The sequence below is a fragment of the Aulostomus chinensis genome, chromosome 21 (assembly GCF_037954235.1).
Source record: "Aulostomus chinensis isolate RoL2024-O1b breed Wild chromosome 21, RoL_Achi_v1.0, whole genome shotgun sequence".
NCBI classification, from domain to species: Eukaryota; Metazoa; Chordata; class Actinopteri; order Syngnathiformes; family Aulostomidae; genus Aulostomus; species Aulostomus chinensis.
In genome coordinates, this window is record NC_141340.1 from 7157821 (window position 1) to 7174409 (window position 16589).

At 42.8% G+C, this 16589-nt stretch overlaps 1 protein-coding gene across 1 annotated transcript in view; it reads right to left on the reverse strand.

Annotated features, from left to right (window-relative positions):
• Positions 1-10961, reverse strand: part of plxdc2b (plexin domain containing 2b) — a 95466-nt gene extending 84505 nt beyond the window's left edge. The window contains exon 1 of the mRNA XM_086192382.1: positions 10389-10961. Coding sequence (XP_086048508.1) covers positions 10389-10482 — 94 coding nt within the window. The 5' untranslated portion in view covers positions 10483-10961. The remainder of the gene's footprint in view (positions 1-10388) is intronic.
• Positions 10962-16589: the final 5628 nt, after the last annotated feature.

The following is a 16589-nucleotide window of genomic DNA, read 5'->3' on the forward strand; positions in this document are numbered from 1 at the left end:
TGCTGCTTCTATTACTTCAGACTTCCCGGATGTGTGAATGCTCATTAGCAGCAGCCATCATATGGTCCGAGAAAAGCTGCAAGGTGCGAAATGAGTAGCAGACTGTTCACAGCAGCAGATTATCGTGACCTCCAGCTTATTAAAAACACCTCTCTCAGGGTCACTGTGGGCTGCTGTGAACTGGCAGGCTCATTAGGTGACATGTGAGTATTAAAAAATCAGCAGCGATGGGGGAGCGGGGGGGCTAAATTACTGTAGCTTAGCAGGGTTTGCTAAATATGGTCAGTTTGGAGTGCATAGAATCAATTCATCACTGTTTTGAAATTTAAATTCTCCAGAACTTCAGTGTATACATTTAAATTACAATGCAACTTTTGTGCTTTCTTTTGGGGGGGGGGGGGGTTTGAACAATGCAAGGAAAGTGAGAGGAAGCACGAGACACTAAAAAACATGTTGAAAATGAACTGATTGTTGGGGATTCATCTAAAGAAATTGATGAAGTCCCCTGCAAAATCTTTGAATGTGGCTCAACATCGGAAAACAGGAAAAAGAATATTTCTGGGGAGTTCATTTCCATTATAATTCCACATCACATCCTTCTCGCATGATTTTCCAAAACTCAAATGAACCTCAACATTACATTTAAAAACAAAAATGCACCACAAAGCATCGTAAATTCAGCACATATTCAGCTCTGCTCTGCTCTGGCCAGAACAACCGTCATATAAAGTCCCACTCATGGCAAGACAATCTGACTTTATATGTCAGACTAAAGGATATGTCGCAAACACCTGCCTGTTAGACTTTGCAGTAGCAGAGAAATGATAGATTAATGCAGGGCAGAGTACCTGGCAGGACCCTTCAAAAGAAAAACAGCATGTCTGCCAGCCGTTTTGGGGCAAGAAAATGACATGAAGCAAGTCATTTAAATTCATATCGCCACCTCTCATTTTCAATTTTGGCTCCTTGTCGATAGATGAGATTGTCAGGGCATACATCAATTGATTTGGCAGCTCTTCGGAGACACAACATTTTATATCTGACCCCATTTTTAATACCAGCTGAGAAACAGATCTTTCATTTTATCAAGCCAAAAACAAAACAGAAGGGAAAGAGAATATTACCTCGCAGATGTCTAATGACATCCTTATGGCTTTTTATGACTTAGATAAATGTGTTATTTATATAGCTGTAACGATGCACAGGCAGAGTGCAGGTTTCATAGAGATGATGCACAGTTAAGTTGGCACTGGCAACACTGCTGGTGTTCATGACACCAGAGGCCTATTGGTGAATGGGGAGCTGTGGCCAGACATCTAATCAATAGTTGCACTTCCTCTAGCTGAGACACACATCAGCCATGATCAACCTCTAAAATGAGGCATGATGTTCTGAACATAGAACATTTTTCAACACCCCCCCCCCCCCATGTTGCTGCTTTCATACATATCCTCCAGCCAACAATCCCACCTTTTTCCAAAGAAGGGCACTTTTTGTACCTTTGTGCAATGATATGAATAACATATTCATAATTAAAGCACTCACACTAATTTACTCACCATCTAATTAGTGGATTCTGGGGCCCAGGAGATAAATGTCTTTAAATGGGAGTCAATTACCATGTGATGATCCTCTCACAAGCTCACAAAAGAGCCTGAGCACAAACATATTTTCACGGCCACAAATACAACAAATTCCTTCTATGAGAAATGCCATTTATCACATTATTTGGACGGGGCTTCCTTTGCTGCTGACAATGGATTCAGCACTTTACCACAACATCTTGCTAGAAATATTACTTAATGAGTGCAATCCATTGCTGAAACAGAGCAGCTCAACAGCACCAGAGAGGAAGAATATTTCAAAAATAACGGCCTCAGCTCTGTCTCTCTTTTTGGAGCTGATGCTAATTGTAGTTGTCCTAAAACCCTGAAATAAGTTAGCATTGTTGAAAGTCTGGTTCTCTCATTTCCAAGTCAATTAGTTTTTGATTAAAGTTTGGTTAAAATGTCTAAAATAAGGTCTGTGGTTTACAAAAACTAAAGGTTTTTAAAGTTGTGCTCTACAGGAAAAATGCAGCGCCACTCTTGGCAATTTAGCTTTTTTTTTTTCTTGTGAGTGTCTTAAAAACAGCAGTTCTTAACGTGGCTAAAAAAGCCTTAAGTTGTTGTCACAGACATTTAATATCATCTGACCAAAAAGAAAAAGTGTGAAGTTTGGTTATGGTGACATCCATCCCCGCATGTTTGTTCATGGCATAACGTTAGCTTTGTGCTTCTAGCATAACATTCACATTTCAAAAAGCATAAAAGTGGTGGTGATCATTTGTGAAGATTATCCTGTGAAACTAAATTTGTAAGTCATGAACTTTTGCTCAGCACAGAGATCATGTTCAGCAATAATCCAAAGCAAAATATAAAAATCCTGTTGGCTTTCGGTCAAGGAAACACATGGTGTTGCTAACGTTTGCATTGGGCTACAAAAATACATCATCTCTGTGGCACTACATAGCTTCATACAATAGCATTACTTTAATATTATCAGTAAATGTAGTATCAAAGGTGAAGGGACTGCTTACCTAAAATGGCACACTTTAGTGCTAAATTTACCTTTTTTATTAAAGTTTCTAGACCTACAAGTCTAATCTGTCTCACTACGGATATCGAAAAGCACTCCCCATCTCTCTGCAGAGGAGGCTACGTGGATACAGATGAATAAAGTCTCACTGAAATTCGTTCATTCAGTTTCTCTTCAACTGACAATTTTTGTGGAAATACCTCATCTGAATTACAGACAGAGAATGTGATCAAGATGATTTCCAGAAGCCCAGTTGTTTATCTTTCAACCATTTCACAAGCCCAAGTAATTTGATTGAAATTCATCGATGGTGTAGAACAAACTTAAGTATTCAAGCTCTACATTTTGATTCACATCACTTCCAAATGTTAATCACTTGTTTCTTTCAGTATTGTCTCTAAACCCACCACAATTCACCAAAATCATTCCTGCATTTTTAGATATCCTGACAATCAACCCCAAAACAACGGAACCAACAGTCACAGCATCATACGCGAAAAAACTAATCTTTTAGTTTCCATAGCAGCGCACATTGGCCACAGATAAATCTTTAAAAGGCCAAAAATAAAATTGGCTCAAATTCTTCCCATCAGAATCAGGGACTGGCAGAGAAAGTGGCTGCTCATTCTGTCTTGTCAAGTAAAAAGGGAGGGCTAAGTAAGTGCAAAGTACTCCACACTCTTAAATAGGCCTGAGCCTGAAGCTGTGTAAGATATATTCATACCCAGTTATACATAACAAATACCTAATAGAGATGCCACATGCAGCCAGGCCAAGGCTGGCAGGCTGGGCAATTTACTGCTCACAAAGCCAAGCCACAGACTTTGATCTATTGTGCCTCTTAAAATGATGTGTGCGTTCTGGATCATGAAATGTGTACCCTGAACCACACCCAGACCTCCAATGATACTCATCTGCTTGTTCTTGTTAGACTATGCAAGAAAACACAATTAACTCAAAGACAGGGCAGGACATACCAGTGGATTAAGGCATGAGAGTATCTAGTTACCTGGGCAGAGCATGATAGTTGCCAAGTGGTACCAGTCTCTCTGCTTTCTCCGTCTTCCTCACATGAAAAGGCTGCTTTTACACCTTTTCAGTTCATCGCCACAAAGACTCAAAGCAAGCCTTTGTTCGTGGCTCTGTGTTGAGCTCTGGGAGCAACTCTCAAATGAGCCTTGGCAAGGAAGCCGAACCCAGAACACCCTGCAGCACATGGCACAAACTTTTGTGACAGATTTGCTTGTTGAGGTTTGGTTTGGCTGTATTTTCTTTAATGAAGCTTGTATTCTCAGACTTGTATGATTAAGTCAGAAGAAGAAAAATAAGTAGTAAACAGAACAGAGAAGAAAATCAGCTGCTCTTCTGTTTACAGCTTCGGGATGAGCTCATTGCAAAGTTAGGAGGAGGGACAGCTGGGACACAAGCTAGTCCAAGGCTTCATGCCCCCAACAGAAAGTTACCATGACCTCCAGAAACCTCTGCTGGCTTTTGGAATGCATCCTTTGAGTCCATTCTAGGCCGCCCTCAGTCCTTAAGAGTCAAGTGATGAACAGCATAAACAGAAAACCTTACAGATGTTGGATCTTCATGACCCATCTGGGGACTGAATTAACAAAAACAGGTCACAGAACAATGTTGGCCTTCTAATTCAAACACAAGTTAAAGACGAGGTCCAAATTTAATTCTCTGAGGTTGCACCCATGAATTCCAGTCAGCTGTAATTTTTTTGCAGTGGTCAACCCACCACAAAGTGTAAAAGACAATGAACCATTCACTAGAATGGCATTCAAGTTAAAGCAATTTTTACATCTAAGCTATTCGTTCTGTATATACATTATGCATCAAAGATGCTGGGGGGAAAAAGCATGAAAAGTTTACAACCACATGTGTTTTGTTTTTTTTCTACACAAAGGATGTATTGTGTTTTATGACAGACTCAGAGTTGTGCCGCCTGTTAAGTCATTTGGCTTCAGGGCACACTGGCTCTTGTCAGGATGAGTTTGGGGGAGGCATCTCTAAACAGAGGACATGAAGGCAGCTTTCCGGACAATCGCTGCATTCACATGCTAACTATTGCTAAGGCTACATGTCAACACCAGAACTCCAGGTGATTTAGATGGAGCAGCAACCTGTAAAATGTAATTGATGTTGCTTCTGTGTAGGAATGTTGATTGAAGTTGATGTTGATGATGGTGGAGGTGGGGGTGGGTTGGTGGGTGTAATTACTATCTGGCATATCTTGTATGCTGATGACAGTTTGATTATTTTTTTCAGGTTTCTCCTCTTTTGCCACAACCACAGAGGGCCCTGGAAGGGTTAAATTCTTGCCCAATAGAGCGTGAAAAATGCCAGAAAGTGCCTGGTATTTGACGACATCAACATAACATGCAGCGTCTGGATTTCATGGGAATAAAAAGGCTGGCTGGTTGGCACTCAACTGTGGGGTCCATAATGGGAGTCCCTGTTGACTAAAAGCTGTTGAAGCATCTCGAAGAAGCAATGATGTGAAACACAGATGGGATGATTTCATCCCTGATACTTGGTAGACCTTCTGCAGACACGTCATTTAAAGTCTTTTATTTATGTCTAATGGCAGAGCAAAGATGGGAATTTGTCAACGACTTGCAGATGTGAAAGGACGACATAATGAACCGGGCCCTTCGACCGATTCAACAAGAAAGCAGGCTGGGATGGTGATTTCACTTCTCTGGTGGGAGCGACACACAAACCCCTGCAGGTGCACATCCTCTCACTGTGCATCATAACACAGACCAGCTTCTGTGAATGTGGAAATTAAGTATGGTCCATGCTGCTCTTTCCTGCAGCGCTCACTGAGGAGAGTTGAAAGAAGTGTCTTTCCAAGGGGGACCAAAGTGTTACATGCATTGGTATCATGAAGGAGAGGAGAGAGTGTGGTGTTTCAGGCCGTGCAGGCATGCTGAGAGAAGCTGGCTGGACGAAGGACTCTGTGGCCCCACCCTGCCGCAGGCTTCATATCCTGAGCCCAGCAGGAGGGGCAGCTTTGGTCCGTTCAAAGTGTCACTCTCAGGGTTTACGGCATGCTGCTACATGCCTTTGCCTATATGTGCAACCGTGTGTGAAAGATTTTTTTTCCCCTCCCTGGCTCTGTTTGTATCAGTGGCTGCCTGACAGTTGCTTGTTTTCTTTCTTTTCTTCTTTTACTTTAAAAGTCAAGCAAGTGAGGCAGATCAAGGCTGTGAGTCTAGACTGAACTTCAGCACCAAAGGCTTGGCTAAAGGCTGGAAGATATTTAGGAGTTCTGAGGTGTACGAGGGCAGGTTTTCTTATCAATAAAAACAGCATATTTTTACTTAAGGCTAAAAGTTAGAGCATATCGATGCTAAATGCTGTTTGAGATTTTGATTGATACTGAAGTAGAACTTAAGACATAGGACAGCTGTCTGGGGCTGCCTCATCAACCTGGATGGTTCCAATAATCAGTCGGAAGAGAGGAATACTGTCGCCATGACAACTATGGCATTGCAACTGATGTCTATTTACATTTTAAACATTTTTTCCACAAGAATGGAGATGTTATGAGCTTCAATCTGTTTGTTTTAGATAAAGCCTGCAATTTACATGACCTAACGCTAAGGTTTTAGCATTGGCCGGTCACAACTGTCGGCACTCTAAGTTTGCTCTCCCTGCTCTACTGACCTCTTAGTTCTAACATGTTTAACCACTACACAGGCATTTGAGCCAGCTGCAAACCTCAACATGATTTGCTCATGTAAGGCTATTCTTGGCCATGGACCACCAGCAATGACCACTGGTTGCAGACAGCCAGGGAACAGCACAGCTCAGCTAGCAAGGTGAGTGGCCAGCATGCGAGCTATGGTCAGCACTGCCCAAAAAATGAGCCCCAAGTTGAAAAAATGATCCTGAAATTTAGGTCTAGCTCAGGTGTCGCCTTTAGTGGTTAACCAGGAGTTATACTGTAATTTGTTTTAGGACCAACTGCAACTTAATTAAGCTGGCGGTCTCTGTTAGCAGAGACTCCTGGCATTAGCTTGGCTTGCTTCAAGAGAGCTGCCGATGGCCTGGGTTTTTCTGAAGCTGCTGTGATGATGGCTGTCAATAGCAGAACACTATAAGGAGAGAGCAGTCACTTGGTTTGTATTCAACATAATCCTCATTCAGAGACTCAGTGAAAGTAATTCCAGTTGAGAAATAATGCAATTTCATGCACCAGTTGGAGGATAACATATGATTCCTACTGTGTTAGTGTGCACCAATGGAAGTGTTTTGCTAAAGGAAAAAGTGTCTTTGTAGGGAAACGAAGGGACTTTGAACTTTGGTGACAAAGTTTACTTGAATTTAGCTGAGCAACCTCTCTTGGCAGAATGAAGATTAAATGCCAGATGGCACATATGAGTGAAATTAACCAGATAAAAAGGACACTGACTTACATTTTGACTGTGCAAGATTCATGTGTTTCATGGGGTCAAATACGCAGCTACAGTTTAATAAGAGAGCCTTCAGGCTACGTCTATATAGAGGAGGAGAAATTAATACTTCAGAGATGCCCTATTTTGCTGTCATGTACAGCAATCCATCATGTTGGTTAATTACTGCTTCCACTGACAGTAGCTTCAATGGATTTGTAAGATTATTGACGCCCTGGCTGTCAGGTAAGCGTGCGCTTTGTCATCAACAAACATCCTTATCTTACAACCATTCCATCGTCTTTTTTCAGATATGATTAAAATGACTTCCTGAATATCCAGCTATTTCCTGGCACTCCTCACTGGGGAGAAGTAAAAAATAAAATAAAATAAAAAAATCTTGGAAATCATGCAAATTGCGTTGATTTTAATGAGGAAACAACAGACGAAAGTGAGGCAGACGCATCCTCAAAGAAACACCCGGATCTTGTTAATAATCACTTTTCTCTAAAGCTCCTCCCTCATGTTTTTTTTTCTTCTCATACTCTTTCCTGCAGACGGAGCAAAAGACAGCGCCTGATTTCACTCTTTAGCTGAGGAGGTAGCATCCATCCTGCCAGCAGAGTCAGCCTCTGCTGGCAGCTTTACGATCATCTATAAGGGGGGAAAAAAATGCTTTTATCATGAATGGAAATTGCTAACCATCCAGATCTCTATCGCTCCATAACAAAGCTGCTTTAACCACCACAAGCCTCCTGCTTCTGTCGCTGACCTTTTCCAATAGAGAAGCCCATAATTTTGCTGCTTTACTAAACAACAGGCGTATAAAACACCAGTGAGTGTTTTCTGCAACCTCCAAGATGTGCTGCTGGCAGACAATTGGAGGTGAATCTTTTGAAGCATGTGAAAGACAATGAGAAAAACTTAAAGAGGAGCTTAACTGCGCTGGGTTTCATTAACTAGTGGCCTCTTGGCTCTTTTGTTTCTGAGCCTATTGAACTCTCCAGCCCCTTTAAGCCGCTAGACTGAGCTTCTTCCCGGAGCAAAGAGGGGTGTGGAGCTGAGCGACGAGGGCCAGGCGTGACTAATGAAGGAGCCTGGTGCTGCTGTTGCATGCTGCTAAGGGGGACGACCCTGCCTCCATGGGATGTGTGGCACAGCCTACTGTCGCTACATAGAGGGCAGCACAATAACCCCAGCCGCCACCCCCCCTCGATGAATCTCAGCCACTCATAGCACCCCACCCCCGTCACCCATTCATGGCAGATCTTTTCAGCAGGTCATTCAGAGGGCCAATAAAGAGGCATGCTCATTCTGTCCGTTCTGAAATGTGCCATGTCAGAAAAAAGGGAATTCCAAGAATCTCCTCACCAGAGAAGACTTCAGCGGAATCGTCCGCAAGAGCAACACAGCAGTTTGTCATGAAGGTCAGAGTTGCGTCGGGAAGCATGCTCCTCTGCAGCTCATACATCTCACGCCCCTGCGTTCATATGATTGCGGAGGCAGCAGCTGGCGCTATGATGGATGAGGAGACGTCCGTATCGCTGCCTACGAGCTGGTTAACCCTCTATCAACCTCACAAGCCTATAAAGAAACTCAACTCCAGGCTCAGACGTTCTGCTTCAAATGAAATTCCATACACAACCACAATCTTAGCACATTAACGGCCTTCAGCACAGGCTTTTAAATCAGACCACATCCTTGCACGAGGCAAGACGCTCTCTCTCTCACGCTCCCGCTCTCACGCTCTCCCTATCACACATGCAGACACACTCCAGACTCGAGTGGAACATCTCTTTTTTTTTCCACTTGCAGAAAAGCCCCCTCACAGTGCACATTAACCCCCCAAAAATCAACCATTATTGTGTGTGCCACTGCTGAGTGCATCACTGGGTGAACATCACCAGGCCACAGCTTTAAGCACACAGGATGCTGGGTAATTTTACCCAGATGTGCTCCGCAGCTCATCGAACTAATAAATGCAAGGAAGGGATGCCTCAACGTGACTTCATCACCAATCCTTATATTTGTCATTCTGTTGGAGCCACTTGCCGAGACACATCCTGAAAGCTTTTCTTAGTAGGTGCATCGCATCTTCCCATGTGGGTTTGCAGAGGGCTGAAAGGTCCACCTGCGCTCTATTAATAAAAGCCCATCTAAGAAAGGACAAGGGCTGCTCCTTACAGTCGAGGGAAGCCAATTGTCTAAAAATACTGTCCTACATTGAAGCAAGAGACTCAGAGATGGAAGCAAATGTCCTTTTCTTTATGGATATTTTGGTCAAAACAGATGTCATTCTGATTAAGTTTGTGCGATTGAAAACAAGCTGTTGTTTTCTTACAAAGTCAATCGGACACAAGATTGATTGAATTCTCCAGGAAGACTGAGTGAAACTGGAAAGTGTGTGTGAACGGACTCTCTCTCTTTCTCTCTCCCACTCACACACATACACACACACACACACACACACGATAGCATCTCTCCTCCAAACACAGCCATACATTCAAGTCACCCAGTGGTTTGTGCGCGCGCACACACACACACACACACACACACACACACACACACACGGATTTAATTTACAGTCGCTGTCAGCAGTCGAACATTTCTCTAACCACTATCTGATACGTGATGAAAATTCACTGCCAGGAATAAAAGTCTTGGGAAACAAGAGCCTGTCTGTGTGAACATTACCAGCGCTGGCATAAACTTCTTCAGCATATGGGGACCAAGTGCATGTGAAATCTGAGGGAACTGGACTGGAGGCGTTCATGCGATTGCTCTCCAGTAGGGATATCGTTCACAATGGTGCTGTGACTCAATCACTGATCATAAAGAGAGGGGGAAACCATGCAGGTATTCAATCCGTCCCCTAGCAGGACTCCCCGTCTACTTTTTTTCCCTAGGATAATGGCCACTATTCTCATAACTGTTATAGCTTGCAGAGGGAGGATGGCTCCAGGTTACAGGATGTTCTAGATGATAAGAGGTGACAGAGAGAAAAGACGTTCAGCAGCTCAGATGTTGGTGGATCAGAAGATGCAAATTCTGTTTGCTGGTGCCGATACAGGACAACATAGTCGGACGCAGACTGCAGATAATACAGTAATTAACTTCTAATCATTGAACAATAATGGTCATTTGAAAACAACAGTCTAAAGAGAGGAAGTTATGGGTCATTGCAGCCTGTCTAAGGAGTCATAAAGTAATTTAAGTCAAGCAGCTTTGCACGCACACACCATCTCTGCAACGAAAATAGACACAAAGTCAACGCAAATCACATTTAATTGCGGGAATCCTTCGGCCATGCAGACCTATTTGATGTGAGAGGTGATAGAAACACAGACCTGGACTGAGCCTGAGCAGGTCTACTGCTGTGAGGGTGCTGCTGCTGCTTCTTACCGTTCCTGGTTGTGGTCTCGGCTTCAGCGGTCCCCAGACACTGCAAAACTAAAACAACTCCAGCGAGAAGGTCGAACGTCTTCACACACGCCATATCCAAATCCCCCTTCAGCGGTATCCTGGCCGTTCAAGAGGCGTCTGTCTCCCCCTCTCTCTCTCTTTCTTTCTCTGTCTCTCTCTCTCCTCCACCGACACCGCTTCCCCCCGCGGACTCAGGAACTCTCCGGGTTCTCCTGCTGCTTTTAAAACGGAAACCTGCCTGCGCTGCACTCGCTGCGCCGAGCTGATTTGTTCCAGCGTGTGTGCCACACTTGCGCGCTCTCTCCACGCTCGTGCTGCAGCTCCCCGCCTCCAAAAATAAACAACAAATACAATAACTGATTTTTGTTTATAAAAAAAAAGAGAAAAGAAAAGAAAAAAAAGTTCACCACCACACAAGGTGCATCCCGGTCTGACACACTGCTCTTACACCATTGGACGGTAGTGTGTTGGTGTGTGTGTGTGCGCGCGCGCGTGTGTGTGCGAGTGTATGTGTCTGAGGGAGAGAGCGCTGCGCTCCTGGAGAGGATAGTGCGCCTCCTCCGTCATCAACTCTTCAGGGCCAATAGATTCTCTTCAATGTAGATGCGCCGTGTAAACATGAGGAGGCGAAACACAAACCCAGCCGCGCATGAGACGCTCAGTCTGTTGTGTGGCTTCAATCTATCGCTTTGATCTTTTACGAAATATACAAAGAATCTGAATCACAATTTTAATCGTTTTTTTCTATTTATTTCTTTTGTACTCATCAATCTGTGAATCAATCTATCTGTTTATCTCACCTGTGCAGCACAGTGGTTCTAACTGTTAGAGCGCCCTCTTCAGGTGATATTTAGCTCATAATTATGGATCATTAAGGTTTTCATGGGTGGGGGGGATGGGGGGCTTTCAAAACATCAGCAATGTAAGGATGTGAGGAACCGACTGGGACCAGACACGCCACTGCAATGTTCGATATTGATTGAACAGCACAAAATAATCTGGTTCTTCTTTTTTGGTTTTGTGTTTTTCACAGTCAGACATTCGGTGGTGGGGACATCATGTGAGGGAACTTTTCTTTTTTCTTTTTTTTTCCAAGGCAGCTCCTTCTTCACTCACTATACTTTTTCCCTCCTGGTTGCCTGGCACTCATTTTGCACAGGAAGGATAACTTGGACCACATGCTTGTTCCAATTAAGACACTCGCTGTGGGAATTCAGGAGCTACACCGCAGCCATGGAAAAGCTTAATACAGAAAGGAAACTCTTGTATAAAGGAGTTCTTTTACAATTTACTTGGCTGGTGTGCAACAAAACACATACATTTCAGACATTTTAAGTGCAGTTTTCCTGTGCTAAATTGATTTTTAAAAAATTATTATTATTGCTTACCAGGTCATCGAAATCAAAGCCTCAGAGTGAAAATATTCTCTGAGCATCTCTTAAGTCTGGTTCCCAAATGGAAACAGATCGATAAATAGCAATTACCTCCATGGCTTTGTCACTAATTAGTCATTACGTCGATTATCTTCAACTAAAATCTCTGCTTGTGTGTGTGTGTGTGTGTGTGTGTGTATGTTTCATCTGTCGCAGTATCTTTACAGAGAGGCGACTGCCAACTGAGTGGCAGCTGGAAGGTTTGTGGAGAGCTGAAAGTGTAATTTATGCCAGGGGCTGGTAACGTTTGGATTTGCTAGATGACCTTTACTCCAGTATGTTGTTTGGGGATGTGTGAAATTAAAAAAAACAACAAAAAAATAGAGGAAGTATATTTGACATGCTTTTTCTTTTACTTCCCTTCTTATGGTGGAACGTCAGCACCTGCCTGCCCACCATGGTTTCGCAGTCTCGTTGCCACATTAATCTGAGTCACCCTTGAATTGATGAGCACCCACATATCACATGGCAAGAGTGTGACGCTGACTGATCCCTCATGAAACGTGCTTGTCGTTTAAATCATGAAGCATCTGTCAATCAGATCGTGCAGTCGGGTATCAGGATGAAATATGCCATCTACACACGCTCACCTCTCATTTCACTCCTCTCTCTCTCTCCGCAACCCAAGCAGTTTAATCATCCCAGGATAGTTGAAACTGACTCTAATCACCTCCTACCATTCCAGCAAAAAGAGGCCAGATTACTTCTCAGATCCACGTTTTTCTAAAAATCAGTTCTGCTGCAGATTCTGAGACCATTTCCTGATCTGGAGACCCCAAAATGTTAATATTTGTAATAAAATCATCAAATGGGAGGCTTCCAGCAACATCATCAGGTCCGAAGGTGGTAAAGATAACATGGTTTTTTTTTTTGTTTTGTTTTTTTGTTTTTTTTTTAAGTGCTTGGGTTTCAAGTTGAGTCCCTCTTGCTGAGTTGCAGAGCAGCGTGTCAACCGCAGCATTTATGAAGCTCGGCCATTTAATCAACAAAGAGCCAAGTGGTCGACAGACTGCAATCACAGATAAATATTTAGCTTTCGAGGAGAACAAGCTCAGCTTTGTTTTTCTTTCTTTCCATTAGAATATTGGAGATTATTAGCTTTTCCGTCTCAATACAGTATTAACAAGACGTGAAAGCACATAACCTTTTAATTTTGGGTACATACTTGGAGAAGGTTTGTGGGTTTTCATACTGTATTTGAGAGTTGTGTTACACAGACGGTAACTTAAGGAGTTGGATGGTTTTTATCAGGTTTGGATGTGCACAGATGATCTCACAAACACTCATGATAACATGGTGCAGAAAAAGCAGGAAAATCTTTCTTAAATACATAAAATTGATCTTTGGAAAAGTTCGTTGAAGCTGCCAGTCTCTTGTTTTCTGCATCACCGATTCTTTTTTTTTTTTTTTTTTTAACCTTTAAATCAGAATACGATCAAGATGATTTCTGGATACAGGTCCTTTCTTCATTCAACCATTTCACGTGAACTCCAAGAATTTGATCAATATCTAATAATGACATGCCCAGAAAAAAATGAATATATCCTGCATGACTTAGAAGAGTCTTCAGGATCTACAGTTTGATCCGGATCACCTCCAGCCATCCATCGTCGTATTCCGCTTATTCCTTACTAGTAAGGGTCACGGGGGGGCTGGAGCCTATCCCAGCATCTACGGGCGAGAGGCGGGGTTCACCCTGGACAGGTCGCCAGTCCATCACAGGGCCAACACATAGAGACAGACAACCATCCACACTCACAGTCACACCTACGGTCAGTTTAGAGTATCAATCAGCCTCGTCCCCTCTTGATGTCTTTGGACTGTGGGAGGAAGCTGGAGTACCAGAGAGAACCCACACAGGAACAGGGAGAACATGGTGACTCCACACAGAAAGATCCCGCGCCCAAGCCGGGACTCAAACCCGGAACCTTCTTGCTGTGAGGCCACAGTGCTGACCACTGCACCACCGTGCTGCCCCCGGATCACTTCCAAAAAGGATTTTTCCTTGCAATATTACCTATGTTCCCACTAAAGTTCCTCAATATCTGTCTATGAGTCTTTGTGAGATCATTTGTGGTGATCAGATGAAGGTCTGCAGTTTCCCTCACCTCTGCTGAGGTCATCAGTATCTCCTAGCTCGCAGTTGTTTTGATTCCCTCTCTGAGCTTCCATCGGGCTTGTTTCCCACAGTAAGTAGATGATTTCATCAAAAGCACACAGACCAGAGCATTAACCAGAGCGATTAAGACTAATCAAACTGCCAGAAAAAAAAAAAACACTGGACATAAATACCTCTCTATGCTTGATGTGTCAATAACCTCAATATTTCATTTAAAGTATGGATCTCAAAATAAAAAAGGGATCAAAAAGCTTTCTGTTCTGCTGCTATTTTCTATTTTCTCCTGCCACGTTGACCACCATTATTATCCGATATTTTAAAAAAATAGACAGCAGATGTGTATTTTCCAGCCGCTCACTCTTCTCAGCAGCCAGGAAGATTTATTCTGTCTCCTTTTTTTATGCTTTAATGTGACTTTTCTTAGAAATGATTAACAATCGGGCCGCTATCATAACTTGAATGACAGATTTATTTGATTTTTTGGGGGAAAAAAAATCTGCCTTCTTAAAAGGTTGACCCAAACCCATATTCACCCAACTGGACATGTGGTACAAAACCCCCTCGATATTTTGATCAGCTGTCAAGGGTATTAATAGTATTAGAAGCTTACACTGAAGGTAAAAGGAGTCCATTATCGTCTAGTCAATCCTTCGGGGAAGCCTCATTTGTGTAACTGATGAAGCAAACAATGACTATCACACTTAGAACGTCATTAATCCTGCAATGTTTGATGACATATCGACTTGACTGTCTTGTATTTGGAAACTAAAGCTAGTGGACGATGGAGAAACACAGCTGAGTGTGAAACAGGTCAATATTTACGACACATCAGAATAGATTATAATTGGTTGGACAAGGAACATAAAACTCCCTTAACAGTTTCTTTCATAATGAGCCATTACTGTACCAAACAGGAGCCACTGAAGGTGTGGAGCAAAAGCAGATTCACAGCCTCCTAAATCACGAGATATTGAATCAGAAGCAGTCCGCTAGTTTCTTTTTTTCCTTATCTCTTGTTTCTGTTTTGTTTTTTTGTTTTTTTTAAACTCTGGAAGTGTCAGTGGATGGCCGCCATGGCTGATTGCTATCCACTCTCAGTGAAAGCAGAAAAAGAAACATTTTCCTCACCCAGAGAGGATGAGAGAAAAATTTGGAGCTATCGTTACAAAGAAAAAGCTGTAAATTTCATCTTGACCTTACTGGGCTGCATGGGTAACCTCTCTCTCTAACTGCAGCAGAGAGGAAATTGGACTAAATGGCGTGATAACAAGTTCAAGAAATCAAGTTGTTTTGCAAATGATGCAAAACCTTAACAGCGGGAATTCTTTAAGGCTGCTTTTCATTACAGGAACAGGAGTCATACACCAACAAAACATTGACCTTTAGATGCACTGTGATTAACAAAACTGTGACAACAATGATGCCGGTGACCAAAGCTGACTAATGTTGCTTTACCAACAACACAAAGACAAAAGCTGGTGGCGTGCAGCGGCTCTCCTGCAAGCTATTCAGCTGCATGAATAACGAAGCTACCAGAGAGATGTTCGGCCAGAACAAAAAAACACTGATGGCTTCACAATCTGTCAGGCCAGTGTGCAAGCTAGGCAAGGCAAAATAAGGTGGCATTGTTGGTGGAGAAGGTTTTTTTGTGTAGGTCACTGATTGTTGTTTTGTTGGGTCAAATGTCACCGGGTTGAGACAAACAAACATGCAGAGGCTGCGGAAAAGCTGACGTAGGGTTTTTGGGTGATTTAGCCAGAGAGACAGAGAGGTGCCTGCGTGTGGGATTGTTGGCCAAGCAATTATTTTTAATGCAATGATAAAAACCGAGGGATAGGATGGACATAGTGTACAGTGCAGTTATTGCAGGCTACAAAAAAAACCCGGCACAACGTAAAGTGCTGGCTTGCAGACGAAGATGAAAAATAAAAGTGTACCAAACCACAAACTAACAACTTCCTCAGGCTCATTTTTAAAGCGGTAACAGTCCAGCACATGAACTCAAAAACTGAGGTACAAGTGTGTACCTAAAAGAGTACAAATACCTGTCACTGGTGGCGTACCCCTCACTTCACTTTATACCTTTTCTGTTATTGGAATGTGTACCTCTGGCCTCTTCAAGACCAATATTGTACTTTTGAGGTAATAAATGTACCTTTGAGGAAGTACTCTTCAAATGTGTACCTGTACAAAATTGTTTTTGACTCAGACCACCATTTTTTTAGTGTGTATAAAACATCTTGGTTTGTCTGTCTTCACTACACATAAAACTAATGTAACTTAATGTTCTAATTTGTGAGCTGTCCTGTAAAATATGCAGTCGTCTGATGATGGACTGGCACTTTGAAAATGGGGTGTAATTTTTATTTATTTATTTTCTTTAAATCTAACCCAAGAACCACCCTCCTCTGTTTCTCACTGGTGAGTACTCACTGCTTTTGCTGCTTAGCTTCAAGTAGCTTTGGACGCGAGGAATGAGATGGTTAGGGTTACCAGAGGTGGTCAGGGGCAGGGTAGGGAGAGGTCTTCAGCCCACAGTGGCTGGCTGGGTGAGAAAATGTCTACTCCACTGAAATGAAAGCAGATGCAAGATTCCCAGGCTTTATTTATTTTTGCATGGAAGGTGGC